This window comes from Argopecten irradians, chromosome 1 (genome assembly GCF_041381155.1).
Source record: "Argopecten irradians isolate NY chromosome 1, Ai_NY, whole genome shotgun sequence".
NCBI lineage: Eukaryota > Metazoa > Mollusca > Bivalvia > Pectinida > Pectinidae > Argopecten > Argopecten irradians.
The window spans coordinates 43,874,562-43,896,906 of record NC_091134.1 but is presented as its reverse complement, the minus strand read 5'-3'; the positions used below and the strand labels follow the sequence as shown (position 1 = coordinate 43,896,906).

General features: G+C 34.0%; 1 protein-coding gene across 1 annotated transcript in view; it reads right to left on the bottom strand.

Moving 5' to 3' along the window:
* LOC138329272 (glutamate receptor ionotropic, kainate 2-like) overlaps positions 1–20,371 on the bottom strand; it is a 130,778-nt gene extending 110,407 nt beyond the window's left edge. Inside the window, exon 1 of the mRNA XM_069276137.1 lies at positions 20,153–20,371. Coding sequence (XP_069132238.1) covers positions 20,153–20,249 — 97 coding nt within the window. The 5' untranslated portion in view covers positions 20,250–20,371. The remainder of the gene's footprint in view (positions 1–20,152) is intronic.
* Positions 20,372–22,345: the final 1,974 nt, after the last annotated feature.

Here is a 22,345-nt window from a genome sequence, read left to right as displayed (position 1 = left end):
AATTTTACTGAAACTAGTTTCAGTATAGAACAGCGTTGAACGGTAACTGAACTTGGTGTTTGCCTAAATGTCATTCATATAAATACATATACAAATCTATACCTTCACTAATAATTTGGCAAGCTTAGCCAGTCGTAAATCAATCGCCAATGTCAACGCTGTATCCAAACGTCGACGCCGATTTCCGTCTTACAGTCTGTACCAGACTGCCGCTCACAATCAAGTTTAGTACAATCAAAGTTAAATTATATCCTTCGATCATTGTATCTCAGATTAGGTTTCCGATATAGTGTTAGTTCGAGGCAACACATCTTTCTTAATAAAGCAAAATGTTATTACTGTATCAGAGTGTGAAACGCGAAAGGATTTCTAAATAACATTGATAACTTATCGCAAGATGTAAGGTATCTGGTTTGCAAAGAACGCTTAACCTTATAATTAAAACTAACCAGCCATACGATAGTTGACGAAACCTTTAACTAATCCATTCTGCCAGCACATAATCGGCATAACGAAATGAATGGCAGTGCCGCGGCGTGCACACGTAGGATTTGAATTAATTAAATATACATATTTTGTAGACATTTTTTATTAGAAGTGTTTGATTATATCAGAATGTATCCAACTGATAGACGCTTTGCAATGAATATCAATGAGAAACACCTTGCGCCATGTGGTGTTAGCTCGGAATCAAGACCGCAGAATATGACGCACACTGTGTGCAATATTGTACGCTTTGTTTTACTTCAGTGACATGAAATGAAGCCTATATGATGATCACAACTGTTTTAATGGGTATGTGTATAATAGAAGGAGATGAGAAATGCAAAACGCGTTGATCAGAATGATGTTTCCGACCTAACGATCCTTTGGAAGGCAGGGCTACTTTATTTTGTTATATATAATACAACATACGGTGAGTTCATCGCTAACAAAGTAAAACATGTGACACTAGCTGCAAAGCCCTTCAATGAAACTTTAGTAAAGGAATGCTTGATCTACCAATATAACTACGAACTTGACAGCAGTTCACAACCAGGTGATTCTTACGTGAAACATTCATGTTACACAAACATCAGCCCAGTTGTTATGACGATTAGCCCCGAGGTTATTCCGCACGGACGTAGCATATTGCGTGTTGCTACTGTTATCATGGCATTAGGTCCAACTCCATACAAAAATATGCTGTTAATAATGACTTGAGTTCATATAGACACTTTCCCTTTGAGGACAAAAGAAGAAAGAAATTGGCATGGCTCTATGAATGATTAATTCTATTTTGACACCCTTCCAGACCTATCGAAGAAGAGAAAAGACAATTATCAATTGGCACCAGCAATATAGTTATATCAAAAAGTGAAACTGTTTTTAATTTGGCTGTACTGTTGATAGGCTGGTCAATATTGATAGATATAACATTTTAAAACAATGTTTGTTTGAATTATTTTTCTTTAGCTTCTGTTGGCGTTGGAATAAGGTGAAATGCGTAATATGAATATTTGCTTCAGGTTATATCTGAAGTCATTGTTACTATGGTTCTGTGGAACAATATACTGCCTAGATGGCTTCTATATCTCCCAATGAGAACTGCACAGTTACGGCGTCATTTAATTCGGCGAGAGAACTCACACCAAAATGAACACCATTATACAGTGCTGAAGGCGAGTTGGTCATGCAACAAATGAGTAAATCAACAAACTAATTTCTTTGTTCCAAGATGTATGTAAGCTAAAATCAAAGTCACGGTGACATTGACTAAGTCAAGCTGCAAAATGACGTTAACACTAGTTCATATTAGAAAAAATAAGAAAAGGTATTCAAAGATGCTTTTTTAAACACTATAAAGATGACATTTACTTTTTATTTGATTCAACATTCAGGTATGAAATACATCTATTTGCAGTATTAAATGGAAACAAAATGCATATATCTTTTCATTTAGAAAGTTTATTTATACTCCCATTATATTACGCATGATTAATGTGTTTTGAAACGTGTGCAAGGTTATAGGTTCATCTTTAGGATACGTCAAAAATTATATCAAAATTAAATTATCATTGTTACGTATGATAAGAGGAATTCTTCAACTCTAATCACATACGTAGCCAAGCAGAAAACAAATGGAGACCGGGAAAATATTATTAGTAAGTGTTTGTTTTATGATAATCATAATTTGATGACAATAATACAAAACGACTATTATTTATAAAAGATGTTGGTTAAAGTAGAGGACAGAACCTTGGATAGTACATGTTTGATACAAACTTCCTAAAATTTTAGTCTTATAAATTCCACTCAGGCCGTCTGTCACTTCGATCCGCCATATTGGTCCGGTAAATAATTTACAGATTCGGACGGAAACGTCAGGATCAGAGAGGATCGGGGTTTGAAATGTCATTGAAATGATAAATATGCATTGTATTTCAGTAAAACTTGGCAAATTGTAAATTTTATGAAATTATTGAATAACAATTATTTAATTTCTTTCCAAATTGGACAGAAAAACGGCGTATGTAAGGCAGAAAAAACCTTGTGTCTTGTTTTCTTTAAAAGAGGGTCATACAAAAATAGGTATTTCAATTTTGAATCAGTGTATTTTGTAGCATCTTGATACTAAGCCGCAGATATGATATAAACACTTATTATCGGTTAGCTTGTAATGGTTATTAATAATGTAAAAGATTAATATTATTGCAAAGTTTCGTTACCTTTTAAAAACATATCTAATTTATGTTAACGAAAAATGATCATATGAAACACCAACGCGTTTTATAAAATTTGTCTCAATGACATTACATGTATAGAAGTTTATCAAAATAGAAGTCAATCAAATGGTCACCAAAACACTACACTGTATCTCCCATACACCAATACAACTAATATTAAAGATCCAGTTTTGAAGAAACCTTAAACTATTCTGAAGCATGGATCCTTGTCAAGACAATACCTCTCTATACCATTATAAACGTAATGGAGTAAGATACATATTGTAAGGTTCCGAAACTTTACAAAGTATATATGGTGATGCTTCGATATTTTCTATAGCTCTTCAATTTCAAGGACTCATTCTTCCCAATAATGAATAGATTACCCTATGAATCAAACGCAAATAGGCCTCAATCAAAATAATGGCGTTTAGTTATTATACTTACAAGAAGAGGAAATAAAGCTTCAGATATTACGCAACCAGAACTATTTTTATCAACCCAAATATCCTTCCCCATACCTATATTTTAGGCCAAAGTATTGCAATTTAAGCCAATTGTTTAACCGGCAGGAGGTTAAGGTCAAGGTCACTCAAATGTAGTCAGTTATAACTCAGTAGCACAGGCTATGCACAGAGCACGATTTTGGTAAAATCTTGCTCTTTATTTGCGGATGACGAAAGCAGAAAGTAACCATTGTTGACATATATATGTATGAAGCTTGTGCGGATACGCTAATTAGCTGTGTTCGCCGGCACGACGCTAGATGTTCAACAAATAGTTTCTATGAGGCTAGCAATCTACCACAACTCCCGTAAGTAAAACATACCTGTTAATGGTTCAAAACAAACGCGCACTTAAATTATTATATATTATGTACAGAATGAGTACACTGAGATTGTTCCTTATACTTATTGGAACCTCTGTTAACGTGTATCCAAGTATTTGGTATGTTTAGGACCTACGTAAAATATGGCGATTTGTTAGTCCAACACAAAATAAAGAGTTCTATTAACATGAACTTGGATGTTGTTATTTTATAATTGACTTTTTAAACACTATGTAAAATTTGAAGAATACATTCAACGAAATGAAAGTAATGATAATTTTAATGTAATTTCTGTATACCTATATATATCACTTAATTAGTCTAGTATGGAATGAATTTGGGTATGTACTAGTGTCATTTAACCTAGAACGTTTTTTCATCGGCTGTGCTGGACAGAAATTTTGATATAAAAATAATTTATTATGATATAAACGTCATTAAAATAACATTGCGAGGATTGCTTGAAAAATGCTGTAATTTCCATTAATAATTTTGTGCTATGCGTTTCCTTATAGTAAATAATTATCACACCAAACCAAGTATACAACAAGATAAAAAGTATTGACGATATCAATGACTTACTAATTACTAAATATTCTAATGAGTCCTCATCTATTGAGTGCGAGTTCGACACTCAGATGGACTGTTGATGAAGACTACTAGGAACTAAAAACTTATATCGTTGGCTTTACCTTATGTGTGTAATTTTTTCTCTATCCGACAAATTTTCACTTCTATACAGTAAATGGAACTCGCAGTTAACGAAAAAATAACTAACAAGACTATATAATCATAGTCATTTGAAATAGAGGGATTTTCGTCGTAAAAACACATTTCAATAATTGGAATTATTCACCGAAACCAGGATTTACGATATTGCAATTTGATATGCATGATCTATTTTTAAAATTTCACGATAACGAAAAGCTTCTTCATATAAACTGATTGCTTTTGTTGCTGTCGTTTTGATGTACATAACACTCAATCAGATATGTTTGACTCTTAAGTAGGAAACACTTAAATGCTTGTCTGAAGCTGAGTTGTAGATTTCGAAACTATCTTTGACGTAAATATCTGCTTACTTATGAATATATGACATCATAAACCACCAATTATGAATCAAACGCCGATAGGAGTCATGGTTTTATTACGAGGCCTAGGGAATACACATTTATGGCTGTCCCGATGTTATGTTTCATTTGAAACACACAATATCTGTAAAGTCCTAGACTTCCGACAACTTAAAAAAGCAATTTTCTCATATCAAAATATCTCTGTACTTCATCAGAATTCTACCGAAATGTGTTTTGTATTCTACTTTGATAACTTTTATCTGAAATAGGCATTTAAACAATGTCCGAAATGTATTTGGCTTCAAGAGAACTTTGAAATAACCAAATCTGTTACTTGGGCATATGGTGAAATACATTAGGTTTCGCATCAGATGGTTGTAAAATAACATCCTCGGTCGTAAAACAAGAACGAATTTGGATGTGTTTCAAACAAGTTTCTCTTCTGCCAGCATTCATATGTGTTTCAATTGCCATCCACTTTACACTCACCTAAGGTAAGGATATTCATAGACCACTTTACTGTGAGAGGTAGACACAATGCATTAATTGTCGTCTTACGGGATTCCAAAATTAGGCACTCACTTTGTTCGTAGGGATAACTATTTTAGTAAAAATAATTTTAGAGTTAATCAACATTACTTGATGTCTTGATAAGATAAAAAGCAAAAGTATTTTTTTCATTATTCATATTTCTTCTGAATAAAATTATATAAATAACAGACTCTAACGTGGGGATAAACAAATATTTATTATTGCTTTATATAGTTTGTTTATACATTAGAAATATCGCTAAAATGAATTAAAGAACATATTTCCAGATACAATTGTTACATGGGTCATGTCTTAATAATGGAAAATGAGATGGTTCCTACACCGCTTTGACATACACAAATGATAGGCATCAGCATAAGTATTAAGATATAAATATGAAAACAGGCATCGCTCTGTATTATATATTTCGCACTAAAGGTTTGTGGATCGTATCTGAATCCCAAAAAGCAATAAAGGGTTAAAGGTCTATCTTTATTTAGTCTGTTAACATTGTCAGAACAACACGGAAGGAATTTTCATTTGAAAACAATTTCTATGAAGTCTATGTTATGCGAACACGCCCTTTAAAATCGACGTCTAAGAGACCTTTACCGATGTAAACTTGCCTAAATGACATTAAATTTGATAAAAAAACATGTTTAAGCGCAAAAAGTCGCCTTTGAAAGTTTTAGACCATTGGTTATCAAACAACTTAAATCATTTATATTTCAGGGCAAAATATAAAGAAGGAAAATGTATCCTTCAGTTTGGTTGGAAAATAGGTATTCCTCAGTTGTATATTTCCAATCACACTTGAAAGTTTTCACATACTAAAATGACGTATTTGTAATTACATATTGGTGTATGTGAAGCAAATAAATCAAAAACCATTACAAAAAATGTATATCAAGCGTCTTCTTTAATTTCACCTTTGTGATTTCATTCTGAAATAATTAAAAAACGTTGCAAGGTTTAATCTTGCACAAGCTAAAGCTATCCCGACGATATTGATTTTGAAAAGTGCTGCAAGGTGATTTTGTATATTTCATCAGTTCCGTATCATGCGTTAATGCGTAATGATGACGATAACCTTGAGCAAGCTTCCGTATATGGAAAGATTAACAAAAGATGTATGTTCTAGCAGGAATTATTTGATCCAGGGTGGTATTTTATGAGCACGGTATGATTCACAATTTTCTATTTTTATTCAGGAAATATATTTTATTCATCTAGCTCTCAATTCCAATTATCAGTTTACCAGAGTATTGAACTGCAACCACTGTATATTTTTTGTATAGGTTATGGTATATAAATATAGACATGTATGATCATCATTTTTTTATCCCGAAGAGCCGCCTTGACATGAAGTTTGCTAGCAAGAATTTGTTATTTTCTTATACATGATCATGTATAAAATTTCATTTTTAATTTTGATTTTAATTGATGTACTAATTTCCTCATCGCAGTGTATATATAATTCCCTAAATATACATCGAAACCATTGTTGGATAGTTGCTTATTGTAGGTCAGTGATTTTTTCTCTGGGTCCTGCGACCTCTCCACTTCCTAAACCCGTTACGCCCTTAAATGACCCGGATGTTCATAGGACGGTAAACGAAACTAATTAAACCAACCATGACAACACAATGGAGATAGGTAGACGTGACTTATATAGGTCATATGCACTTTAATGATATTAAATAATAATAGCAAAGACCATAACAATAAATAGCTATTGATTTCTTGCTTATCATAACTACAGTCACTCTACTTTAATCCACAGGTGGCAGTCAGATCGCAGGGTGATCATAAGCTAGTGAGATTCTTACAGGTCAAAGAAAGGTGAATATATTATGGAAACATCTAGTGTGTTTAATATTTAACGGATATAAAACATGCACTATATTACACACACGCATAGATAAAATGATTAAAGTACTTTCATACAGCGGATGTATACTTTGGAATATTGAAGACGATAGCTATGTAGAGTGTATGGAAGACGAGTGTAAGATAGGAGCACTTGTAATTATCTCATGTAAAAATAAACGTCAAAGTTGACAGCAGCTGGATGTGCACATACAGAGATTGTGGGGATAAAATAATCATTAGCTGCATATTTCAAATGAAAGGCGCTCGATTGATAAATTTATCAGATTTACGATAAAAAGATTAACAGCGTCAGGTGTCAGAGTTCGGCACGGCGCAGTATAAAATGGGTATTGAAGCTATAAAACTGAAGCCTAGCTTGTTGATCATGGATTGATACACACAATCTAAGATATATTTCTGTTTAACAAGGCGGACTGAGACGAATTTAATCGTATTGATAGATAAAATTAGCTTACACATAAGGTGTGAATGTAATAAATGAGTCTCGCATATGCCTTCGAAGTGGAGACATTTCCAAACAGGTATATGCTTTGGTAAAATATGGTTTGAGAGAAACTGAAACAGCTTTAACCGTCTTCCCATGCCCAAAAGAAGGATGATTGATAGCATGTCTCGCCAACTTTTCTACGGGGAGAAAACTACAACTGACAACACACATAGAAATCTAACTCTGACAACTCCCATTTATACATGTCTGATCCATAGAAGACAAGCTGAGATATTTTATTTTCAAATATATACATATGTATAGTATGTGTGTGTTTTTATTTCTGCACTGTTAAACGAAAATGATTGTAACTTGAGTTTAACGGCTTTCACTTTTCTGATTTAAGCTTAAATTAATTCAATATAGTATACACAAGGTTTCATTTTGCTGTACTTAGCCAATGTTGCCAGGTTGTTCGGAACTTCAGTAACCCATTGTTATTTTCGGGTTCGCTTTCTCCTATTTCGCTGGAGACTATATATTACGAAAATCAATTACCACGAAAATATTTCAAATAGATTGCCAATTTAAAAAGGTGGTTTGTCGGTAACAAAGACGGTTATTCTATTGTGTATTACTTGTTAAACTACTGAATTTCTCACGTTCGCTTTCCAATTAATATTCAACGACGAATGGAATTGTAATTTTTGTTGTCAATCAATTAATGTTTTTTTTTATTGTCAATTGTGTCAGCATATGGATACCTTATGTATTATACATGCATTTTTTTCAAATGGACCATTTGATCATGAAGAGTTACTATTTTATTGTATATTATGTACATGTATAGCAAAGCAAGTGTTTTGGTGGCAGGAGACACTGATTTTTAAAAATCTACGTATTGGAACAATTAAAAGCCCATACATATATAACTAAGTGAATCTTGGAAGCACACCTAAGATTATGATGTTTACAAACATATTTTGGCAAAACTAAATTTCTTCACAAAATATTTTTACGACATACAGAAAACTATTTTTATTTAAGTTCACAATTCCTTGCGCGAAATGTCCAGAATTGATACGAGCGTTAAAACATGTACGCTCATAATATATATATATATATATATATATAACATGGGCGTGGCTAAGAACTTCCGTATCATATATTTATTCAAGTTACAGTTGTAAAAGCTGACGCTTCGTTCACCTACGATCAAAGTAGATAATGTTTTTGTGTAATTCGTGTGAAATGTTTCTAGTAAATTTACAAAGACAAAATTCCTTTGAACATGCATAGCTGTGGCAATAGAATAGACCGCGTTGCCTATTTGTTAGTTAAGCTTCGTGCACACGTGAGCTTTGAAAGTGAACATAGCGTTCTTTCATATATTTAGGCATCTCCAACATATATAATGTTATGCGAGCATCGTACATTTTATGTTCAAAAGCATCACCTGTTGCTTAAAGAAAATCTGAATATCTAAAGTGTCGTGAATGCTACCATTATTCAGCTAGTAGGCGTGACAGACCAGCTGGTAAACGCATAGATCATAGTCACTGCAACTTCGCATGTACACAATTACGATTGTTAGAATTGCTTTCGTCTGCACGGCTATTTTCGAAATTAAATTTGAAAGCAATCGGCTTTGAATTTTTGCTATCTTCTTAGTATACATGTCGGCATGATGTTAAATCCACTATGATTTGGAGATCATGCTACATTATTTGCACTTTTAAATGTTATAATGCATTTAGTATTCGCTGTTTCACGAATCACCTTTTTATAGTGCTATATCACTGAAGCATGCTGCCGAAGACACCAAGCAACACACCCCACCCGGTCACATTATACTGACAACGGGCGAACCAGTCGTCCCACTCCCTGTATGCTGAGCGCTAAGCAGGAGCAGAAACTACCACTTGTATAGACTTTGGTGTGTCTCGGCCAGGGGACAGAACCCAGAGCCTTCCTCACAGGGGCGAACGCTCAACTCAAGGCCAAAAGTGAGGCGATGCCAAGGGAGGCATTAGGAAAGATAAAGTCAGTTAGGAAGAAGAGAATAGATAAGATCCTAAATTTAGTCGCCTTTTACACAACACGAATATACCACAGTCTCCCAAAACACGCACCTCGCACAACATACACGCAACACTACGCATACATGGGAGGCCGTCCTTACATGACCATAGCTGTTAATAGGACGTTAATAAATCAAACAAACAAACAAACAAATTCACGAATCACCTATTCACAACCATAACAATTCCTTGACCTGTGTCCTTTTCTACAATCAGACTTCTCCATTTCTTTATAGTCTTGTATGTTTGTGTTACAGAGGTAGACTTTGATTAAAAGGAAGGTTTGTGTTCTTGTGTGGACACCATATAGACAGTTACATCAACCTCAATCCAAAAACTGCTGTATTCACGAGATCATGTCAAAATTATTTGAAATTTAACAATATTTTTCGATATTTATTCATTATAAATCAAGTATTGGCTGTGAACACTGTTATTGTCGCTGAATAGATTTCCAATAATGTAAAACTCTACAACTCTACTCTTTTCATCTGAAGATAATTCAGTTTAATCTTAAATACAATAGTATTTTTAAAACATCTTTTTACATAATTTGCCTAAAACACCAGAACTACTGAACATTCCTCAGTCATAGTATATGTAGCTCAATGAAAAAAAACCCAATGAAATACACCATAATATAAAACCTTCCAACAATTAAACGTAAGATTTCGTCGTTATGTCTCGCATTCTTATCTACATCCTGTGGAAATATAGCAGATTGTGAGAGGATACATAGGTCTAGTGTCGGCGGCAAAGTGAGTGAAGTAGTTTTTTTATTACCCAGTCCCCGAAAGACAAATTACTACGCCTCAATGTAGAGCTGACACGGAAATATAGTTCCCATAAACCGGTGTGTTCTATCGACCCACGACTTTATGACGTCACACTGAGATAGGTATACGATGATTACAAGATTATATGTTCTATCTTGTGCTCGAATAACACAATCCCATAAAATTTAACAGCAGTTCGCGGAGCCATGGCCCGTGTCGTCGAACTGTGCTGAAAGTACGACCGATAACACTTCAGACACCAAGGTGCATCACTTGAAATTATTCCGGGCGACAGACAAAGAGAACGGATCAGAACGCATGGCTGGGATTCAGCATATCATAATGGAATCACTCATCGAAAATTGAATAAATGAATTAGTGATATCGCAGTTACGACTTCATGAATAAGTGATGACAAGTATCTAGAAATATCTGCTGCTATGTGGTTTTGTCTTCGATTATAGACTTTACATTTCAACAATAGTTTTTTTTCGTTCAATTTTGAGACGATCGGCATTGTGCATTGTAATATCATAGGTATATTTTGTAATGTATTTTAAGTAATGAGATAATTGCTTTGAATATTCTTTAAAGTAACCGATCTTATTTCTTCTCGAGTATGGCGTTAATTTGGTTGAAAAAAGGTATGGTAGATATTGCTGAAACATTGCTGAACTCAAACTCTTTAGTGACGCCTGGTTGCATTCACATTGTAATGTTTAAAGACTTAAAGACGCCGTTCGGCTTAAGCTATTAAACATTACACTCTCAATCCCAAATGATTACTCCAATTTGATTGTCCAATTAGTATTAAAGTCGCTTTGAACTTTCACTATACATAATCAAATCTTGATGTGTCCACGTTGCCCTTTTCGACTTGAAACAGCGAACGGACTACGCGTGATCTGTGATTCATTAAGACTTCCTTGCGTCCCGTCAAAACAAAACTCTGGGTCACGAAACATTGACAACAGATAGGCATTGCATTCCACGACGTTACATAATTGTCTTATGGGGATGTGTCTAGGTTAGTGTTATTTGTGACTTACTGACTTCCTTTTATTGTATTTCCGACTAACTACCTTTGTTATAGTATCCTTTTTCTTGACGTTAAATAAGACAATGTTATATTTATTTGGTAGTATTTCCCGTGTATTGTTTCAGTGCGCGTGCCGCACATGCCAAATGCCGCTCTCGCTTGTGCTTGTTATGGCAATAAAACAGTACATATCGATTTAATAACACTTTCGAAAACAAAATATTCTATGAAAATGAAACGTATTCACATAGGCAATCTGTTCAAACAATTTTGGTAGACATATCGGTTGTAAACTGTCAACTAATCTTTACATCAGTTGGACCCTGAATCTATAAAGGCGTTAAACTCAATGGACTGCGACACGTGACCGTGCACTGTCTAACCATAACCAAAACAGATTATACCGTATGAAAGTGCCAAAATGTACAGACACATTGTGAACGAAAATGTCCAGTTGATACGTGAAAGTGTCTGGTTTAAAAATATCTATAAAAAACAGTCTGTGTTGTGCTAGTCGCCCGGATCTTGGAGATGGAGCAAGCTTCTTCTATATGATCATTGTGAGATTCTACAAGGGCATTTAAGGAAAGAATCAATCGGTCAGCTAAGACATTTAGTTTCCACAAAGGTGACTATGTTTCAATGCATTCGTGCAGATTGTTCTGACTCATTTTAATGTAAAACTAAATTCTGAATACCGAGTCATGAAAACTCACGTCTGTGAAATGGATATCTGATATTAAACATTATACAAGTTATTGTTTGTTATCCAGTGTATTTATATAAGCACTGATACCAGACATGCCTTAGTTACAACATATTGTTTTTCATAAAGAAGCAAGAGATATCAAGCACATGAACAATCGTGTGTGAATATTAACAGAATCCTAGGAAACTTCAGTGAAACACGTGGTCAACAAATTTGATTGACTTGGGCGACTGAAACTAAATATTGTATTGACGCATCTTCAATCTTCAATTTTACTAACAATAACTAACATATATATAGTATTTAGGAAATCTCTTGTTCCTTCAATTATATATCAACTCAACAGCGGATTTTTTCCAGTCTCTGCGAAAACTACATGTTCTTGTTACAGCTGTTAAGTTCAACAACACATAAGACGAGACAACTAACATTTATAACACCACATAATGACCTTAAATAACTAACCTTTAACTGGAATATGGCATATCGACGAAAATCTTTGGAACGACATATTCCAGTGGTCGTCTCCCTGTCTTTTGTAGTGGGGAGGAACAACACTATTTTGTTGACAATAACATAGCATTTTAAGGATATTGTGACTTCGTGTCAAGATCAAACGGGTGTAATTCAATTTCACAATTTAAAAATCTAATTTAATGTTGATATGTCTGATACAGGTATAGACACCATAAATCAGCAAAGATCCCATTGCTAAATACTTCAACATTTTAAATCTCTATAGCGACCAGTGACCTGACCCCCAGACACTGACAGCCTTGATAATTGCTTGCATGTTGTGGATCCAGAGTCTGTAATTTGTCGTCTGCCAGAGAAAAATATATATGTATACCGGGAACCCATCACTTAGATAATGCAAAAAGGCCAACACGGAAGCTATAGGGAATACTATAGGTTTATCAGCTAACGCAAAATCAGCTGCGTGACTGAGGAAATGTATGGTGGCCCATCATATTACTCCTAATCTCTCCAACGAAATAGACAAAAATTACTAAAACAATAAATTAAATCTTCAAAATGATATATTATCATACTTCATACATACATTATAAAGTGATAAGGAGAATATGTATAGCACTTTTTAAAGTTCAATTTTCAATAAGACATAGACAAAAACCAGACAAAATGTATGCTTTTATATGATAGTCTAGTGATAACAGATATCACATAGAGATCATTTACAAGTCATGCTATGTCAATCGATAACATGTATTGTACACTTGTTACAAAAGGTGAAGTGATATCGATGAGAAAAAGTAAATCTTCAATGAAGAAGTTGGTTTTAATTATATTTATAATTTTTCTTGTAGTCGGACATCTTTCTCCGCTCTGCATGGACATTTGCATCATAGCTAGCCAACATACTGTAGCCAGAAAACATGTTTGTGGAGTGTAACACCATCGCTAGCGAAGATGTGATATTCATGAAATATCACACGGTATTAATTAGCTTATAACGTGAATTCAAAAAATGATTTGGATGGATCGAACAAATAAGATTTAAAACCCATTACATCGCAAAACAGAACGTATCGTATACGATATAAAGCTTTCAAATTATTAAAGATTATATTTCATGGTAAATCAAATAGTCCTATTCTCGACTTTTCAAAACAATTGGACGCAGTTCTCTCAATACATGTCAAACACAGATATTAATTATAAGTACCAGTTTTTATTGCCGAGAAAATGACTTAAGAATCGATTCAATCATAATTCACCGCAGATTTCTGGCTACAGTAATATTTCATGAAAGATTATTTACAGTGAGTATACATCTGCGGATAACCAATACTTGTTTATACGTATTACGTAGTTAATCTGGTAATCAATAAATAAGTTGATCAGTAAGTAATACTTGGACATAATAGTCTTTAAGGTTCTTCCCGGTGTTTGTCGTGACCCTTGGGAGGTCAGGAGTACTTTGAATGCGCATGCCCACAGAGAAATCGATACAATTTGTTCTGTATTGTTTTATGGTGCTAGTCTGGGGACTGGCGTATCTAATGTTTATATGTACGTGGAAAACGTCACCATGGACCATAGGGACACGACTGAAAAGTCCCCGAAATAAACCAGAATCGAAATGTAAAGAACTGTTAAAACATTGTAAAATTCTTTCAGGATCAGACGCAAGGTACATTTATAATCTATAACATATATAGAATACACAATTAACGCAATTCAAAGTATAGTCTGCATTGTTTCTACAAAAATGACGCACTTTTTATACTGAAAGCGAGAGACAGTATTTTGTAATTCTTTACCATAAGTCAATAAAGCCGTGAGTTACTTTTCTGATATAGACTATACATGTTCCGTCGTTCGTTTGCTAGTTTGGTCTTGTACAAACAACCAGTTACCACAAAATTAAATCTACGTGTTGCTAGGTGTCTTCCAAAACAATCAGACTTTTAGCTGGGTAATCATTGCATCAGTTATTACCCTCCACCTCTGTTTCAACTTTGACGCTAATTAGCTAATTAATAATCATATCCTCGTTTTTATTTTAGCACGCAGAAACCATATTCAGTTTGATATGAATTCTTGTATACATAAACATGTTGGTCAAACTCGCGATGGCTGCATCATATTGTATATGATTCTACAGTTGCGTATTGCACAATACAAACGATTACTGAACGGTCTTCAAACCAAAACCTCCCGATCAAATATATTCATCCGTTAAACAGCATATATTCATTACTCACTTGAATTCGATGATCAACTTACAGAGTGGGTTTTATCTAACTATGTTTTATAACAGAGTCCTGTAGAAGTAGATGCAGGAAAAGCCAAAAATATAAAATTGATTCCGTATGTTTCGTCTGTCTGTTTTAGGATCAACGGTTTAGGTAAACTATTAGCTGTGATCTGTGGCACAGCAATTAGTTTCATGTGTGGAGAAACATTCCAAGCACTTGGAACCCTCCCTCCCTTTAAACTGACTTACACATGTTAATACTTGGCCATTTTAGTTTTCTCTAAAACAAAAGCAAATTTGTACGTCCTTAACCATTCATCATTTACCTACGCGGTATTGTATACGTAACAATGTGACCTTGTTATCGTTGAATCGTTGACCTGCACCATTATCTGCATTTAACTATGGCTGAGGAATGCTACTGTACTTTGCAGTAAGAGAATCGGAAACATAACTTTTATGTAGAGAAGTAAAACAATGCTTCTTTGTGAAAGAGATCACGATTTTTTTTATTATTTTGATCAAATGCCCCGTCTTTGCTGACTTAAAGTTCATGTAATGACCAAAACTTTATTCGAAATGAAACTGAGTTTCCATACATTTCTTCAACAATAATTATTGCATATTCAAAAAAAACTAGTGCATAGCATCCCACAAAATAGATGCATCGATGCATTCAAACATTAATTTATCCAGTCAATATGTCAATATGACGATTTGTTCAACATACAACAGATCTAAAAACCCAGTACTAATGACAGTTTCGTAAGTAATGAAAATACGCCTTATATACAAACCCGACCATACCAGAAACAGGTTTGCACGAAGAATCTAGCAAATACTCGAGAATAACAAATTCCTGTATAATAACAAAGGCAAAGATCGTATCCAAAACTTGATTTAACAAGGTAACATTAAATTACAGTACAGAGAAGAACGGTAGAATTAACAAAGACCTAAACAAAATTAAAAGAAGTATCTCAGGAGTAGCCTAACAAAAAGTGTATTGAACTAGTGTAACGCCAGAGAGTCAACGAAAACAAAAGACCAATATTACGATGAATATCTAACAAAAGGTTTGGTGGAGCGAAATCTCTCATAACATTACAAAAACAAGTATGGCACTGGCGCGGGAAAACCAACGAACAGCTACTTTTGACAAGGGTTACTTTGAAGTGATAACGAAAGGTATGTGAAAACAAAGTTAACGTCACAGCAAGTAATTCATGAAAGTCTAATAGCAGAAACATATTGCAAATGATCATTATATATTGTATCAATAGCAGCAGTTTCAAGTTGTAATATCCGCAACTTCGCGACATATGGAAGAGTGGAAAATATTGCTCCTTCTAGTATTTCTTTCGTATGTAAACATATGTAAACTCTTCAGATATGCATAAAACAATGCAGTGATTTAGCTGCAGTTACTTGTTCTCCATAAGTAGGTTACTATCCTATACACTACAACAATGAAGACTACTCATATATTGTGTACAGGGTAATATTTCACGTAGTAGAGACATAGTACGTTTGATCTACGCAGCCTAGCGGAGAGAATTAGTACTAAGGAAGGTAATCCAGTCTAGATCCATTCAATTTCTATTGTTTGTCAATTAAATATAGTATAATTTACTTCTGATGATTATTACAATGTACATGTTTCTCTATGTACGACGCATCGAAACATACACATACTAACCAAACAGTGTATGCTCCTTTGACACTCAAAACTATAACATTTTTATAAAATACATGAACCTGGAGAGTAGAGAACATTTTTGCGGACGACCGACATTGTGATTTAAGTTTCAAATTATTTCACAATTTAGAAGAAACAAAAATATGGTGGATAGCTCCTTTGGAAGTAGGTTAGAATCATAGGAGAACGTCACAGCTTGAACATACAATACGTAGCCATGACATCCATAATTACTGTTGCTGAAGAAAACTATTTATTATCAATCGCAAACAGAATATAATGTGCCACTGTAGACAGATTAATTTCAAAATACTTCTTAATATTGCTTTTAATGAAATCATGATTGCTGATCTTCACAGCAAGTTTCAATTACATTAAATTGCACTCAATTTCTTTTAAAAGAATATATTTTGACAGTTGTACTTAATTGCACTCGAGTTTATTTGCCTGTGGTTCAGAGGACATTAGAGCTCATGTCCCACACACGTGAGCTTCTTGATCCATAGATATATAAAATCCAGCTAACCCGTAACGACATGACTAATATTGTCATGAAATATCTACCTGCAGCAAAATAGTATGATAAAAATATATTGAAACAATGCTAATCTAGCTGGTCGATACACAATTGAATCCAGCCAATTGATTACTCACAAGTGCCACTACGAACCGGATCACAGGAAACTATCGGATCATCACGAGAGATATGTACAGGAGATCGCCCAATTAAACCATACCGCATTGCCTCTATGATAACGCTATGTTCATGCTGCAACCCAGTTAGAATTATATATCCACTATACTTGCTACGTCAACAGATTTTGTATGTGAACGACTTGATGCAATATGTCCAACATTCTTGCTAATTAAAATTATAACATATTTTTGTAGATTGAAGGTTATGAAAATTTAATGAAAAAGTCAGTCCTAGTCAATGTATCCATTATATTCCTAAATCATAATTATTTTTCTATTAAATCCTAGCACGTGTACGTTGGTAGATAACAGCACACAACAACAAAGACATATTTCGAATGCTATAACAGAGACAATAGTGGAAGTAACCCCAGTGCGATAATTCTAAATGTTCCATCCCTCCATTCTTTCTAGTCTAATTACAAATAGTTGCATGTATAAACACTATTATATAACACTGTGACGAAGGGAAAATATAATTCCATCAGTTACTATCAATAATTGTATGTTCGTCATCTTCCTTAAAATTGCAAATGAAATTAGCATTACAAGGATCTCTCCGTTAACGAACTTGTCGTCTCGCAGAGAGCAAGGGCTATGGAATCTATCGTATTTCTGTGCATAACATTCCCTGTGGAGTGGGGGTCTGGCATGGCTGGGAGAGCAAAGCCATGACCCGTACTAACTCACATCTACCTTCTGGTGGGGAGTACCCGTAGAGCTGCATAAAAGCCTAACGCTGCTGTACACATGTGTACGTGAATGCATGTGTTTAAATTAATCCAGGTCTTAGAGTAAATTTAATGCATAAATCTTCCCTGATTTTCCTAATGTTAATTTGCGATACTGCAGCCATAATGTTTATTAGCATTAACAAATCGCCCATGCTTCAGGATGCATACATCAGCATTTACACTGAAATCCTAACCAGAACCTTACATTAATTTTAGTTTGGTTCCACATCAAAATGAAACAATACATCGGTAAGTCTTTTCTAGTAATGACTACAAAGCCAGTCGAAAATAACAAGTAAAGATGCAAGTGTGCAGCTAACTTATTGTATCTCTTACTGCTCAGTCGATCACCATGAATTATAACTAAAACAATCGCAATGGTCCAAATTTTTGTAATTTATCTACGTCCATATGCTATATATAGTCTCTTACATTTGTAATACAGTATTTGAATAATAATATAATATTACTTTATTTACATCCTACAAACAAATATGAAAACATAATATGTAAAAAATATCATAAAGACTGGTAGCAAATTAAGAATATCCATCGGGTACTAAATGATGTAGGATACATCTATTGATTATATTTTTGTCAAGGTTTTGAAATGAATATAATTTAGATATTAACATTCCGTAAACGTTTTGGTTTATAGAAAAAATATCTCACATTTTGTTTAACAATTGATCATCTGTGATTTGTTTAAGATGAATCAAACGAAACAGCGAAGAAATATTGTAAAATTATTAAGTATTATATTTAATATTGAATTTATGTTTACACATTCTGATACCTGACTTATTATATGGGTTCTACATAAACAAATGTATTTTTCAAGCTAATATATATATATCGTAAATACCACAATATGAATGGGACATTACTATGTCATTATACAGCCTGCAGAAATGCTTTACATCTGGAGCGAAATAGCACTTTCTCCGTAAAATGGAAATATCAATCAAACCACTATGCGAAAACGGTGATAAAATTTCCACAGGATAAATCGTGTCCATCTGTTATATGGCGCCTCTCTATCTTCCCTTAACCACGCGCATATTAATATGAATCGAGACATATTTCTGGATATAAAGTATATTATTCCCTTTATTTTATGTTCTTATGTATAATGAGATACAGAAAAAAACTCAGTCTGATAATAGATTCATCATATATATACATGTTATTATACCCAAGCTGTCAAGACCTTCTATGTGCAATCTCATATTTTATAATACCACGTAGCTCGAGAAACTGCATAGCAATCAGAAAACTCGTTGGTTTTAAACTAAATTGCATATTATTGATATGTGCTCGTATTGAACCAAGATGAACATCAGCATAAAATATATTTTATCTAAGTTTTGATAAAATATCCACAAGGAAACCAGATTGATTTGAATTTGTTCGAATAAGATAGATTAACACAACCAATTAAAGATACGAATAATGTAAATGTTTACAAAAATAAAAGAATTAATTGATTGATTGTATAAAATATTTCATAGCATCTACCTCAGATCTCAACAATTGTGGAAGTATACGGTGGGTAACTTGAATCACTTGAAAGGATTCGCCATCCAATGAAACTACAGGTGTGACCAAACACTCACATTGAAGTACTACATTATTCATTGTGAATAGATCAATTGAACCCGATCGATTTGTACATCACAAAATTGTATTCATATTTAAAATCATGAGACATTACACTTATAACACAATGTCTCCTAATCTGGAGCTGTTGTTATCAGTACAAAGACGGGTCAAAACCTGCATTATTAGAATATTTGAACAAATTGAAATGTTGAAATGTTATATTAAAGTCTGTGTATTTGATTGTAAAGTAATAATATCTTCAAACATTTTGTATTTAAATCTGTATTGAAATGTTAATTTTATTAATATCCGTATCTTTATATGGTGGACAGATTCTTTTTTTATAAACGTAAGTATGCTTTAATTTTCTACGCTTTGTGTTAATGCGATTTTTATATAAACTGTAGATGTTCCGACGTTGTCCCAAATGATGGACCGTAGCCGAGCCACATAGCCGCTACAAATTAGTCCGTAGCGCACGGTTGATTGACCCGCTGTGTATACACAGCGCCATCGACCTGTATCGGCAGATAACGATAAGTGGCACTAAAGATGGGAAAATCTATAAACAATTAAAATCTTAATGACATGAACAGATGATTATGAATACTGATGTGTGGACAAATGGAGACTTACCTATGTGAATGAGCTCGGGTAAACAGTTAACACACTGGACAAGCGCTAGTCCCAACAATAAGTAGGTGGCGAGGCGCTTCCTGTGGCGAAAGCTCATTCTGTAGGTGGGGAAAATGGCCCTATCCAGTCCTTCCTAGGACACTTTTCCAGACAGTCCACGGACACATCAAGGATAGAGGTCAGATCACGGACATATTATATCCAACAAAAAAACGGCTTATCCTATCGGAACAGTGAATTTATATATCTGACAGGCAATCTATACCTCCGGCAACGAGTAAATCCAGCGTTCCTCAACTATATCCCAATATGCACAAATTACAGGTATCGCTGTCTATTAAAATCACATTTTTCACAAGGTATTTGCAATTTGTATAAATAAAATGTATTTACTTACACATTTTATATTCGATTTTATAAGAATAATTCCAGTACGAATGTCAACTGTGATGTACGAATCATTGCTCACAAATTACGATAAAATCCACAAAAGGAATATCAACAGCTTCCAAGCAGTTAAATATAACAATTTTCACAGGGAAAACACAACATCTTATAAATATCTATATAACGAACGTTGATGATATAATTTATAACACAGACAATATGTTGACCGTTGTGATGGCTTTTTCTCCGTTTGTGGTAAACGAAGTGCAGCATACCAATTCATGTATAAATATAGAGATAAATCTCAACCTCAATATATAACAGAACATCGTAGTACTGTTCTACTTCTGACAATCAATCCCCATATCCCTAAGATGTATAGCAGAGTTTGCAACAGAGAGAGCACTGTGATGCCAGGCCGATCCATTCCCTTCCCAGAGAATACTGTAGAATCGCAGGTACTCGCTTTTCGCTACAATTCTCTCTTGGTGTTCGGCAAGTATTGGTTTTTCCTATACTGACAGTAGTACCGTTTTCTTCTCTCTTAGTAACACACCACGCCATGCTTGTATAAAAGATGATCGCCGACACTCGAATCGACACATAAATAGTATGTGTCCCCAGGGATATGAACGCAAGATATGGTTTCGACTAACGAATGCGTTACGATGCAATAATCTACAATTAAATTAGCAAAAATATGCAAACAAACTGTTGCCACTTTGGGATATCGGCTTATATATACGACGACATTTTAACTAGTGTTTAAAGAGTAAATTTCGACACTTCATATCGTACGTGTGTGTGTGTACAGAATGCATTTGACATAATGATATCCGATATTTCTCCACAATTTTATATTCCATCTGATCCAATGAAGCTATCCATGGTTGGTTAACTCTATCAACAAACCCGAAGGGGCATCTCGTCTCGTATTTGCTGGCTACGGTTCCAAAAGGTCAAGTCACGAGTGTATTGTGCAGTCTTCATAAACCAACAGCGAGAAAAGGACTGAGAGAGAAAGAAACATTAACTGGTATTATATCATTGGAAACGCTCCTCGTCCATTTGTGTTTACGACGCGATTATTTTGTTTGATGGCGGACATGTAGTGTTGGAGTCCTTTTTGAAATGCAAATAGAACCCATAATGGTGTTTGTGTATACGAATTTCTCCATAACACACATGGTGTCAGTACACAGGTTTTGTATGATATATATTATTGTTGAGTAAAGTATAAATCAATCTGGTTTGTAGTTCTAACAGCTGTTGATTTATTTGATGATATACTATGTATTCATCAAATGGGTGTTAGCAAATTTAATGACATATGTTTTATTCATCAACATATAAAAAATTTGAATTAATAGATACATTCCCAGTTAAGAGTTTAAATAATTACCTCAATGTATAATATTTATTTGATAGCCAATACATTACCTATATATTTCTTAATTAAATTGTAGCTATAATAATGACTTTAAAAGTTCAAAAGAAAATCATTATGATGCAATTTTAGCAATCGGTATGAAATATTCTATTTGATTATTAGACTTTTCATTAATTATGTAAATAAAAGGAAAGCATACGATTGTAGTAAAATACCCGCTGTATTGTTATCATTACTGTCATCATTTTACCAACCGATGCATTAAAAAATACTTATTTTATTACTGATGATATGCAATATTTAAATTTAATTAAATAGTTTAAAATGTTCATATATATATATATAATGGTATCTCAGTGCTTCCTAAAACATTTCCAAAGCGATGATGGCTTGGTGACGGTAGGACATTTATCTGT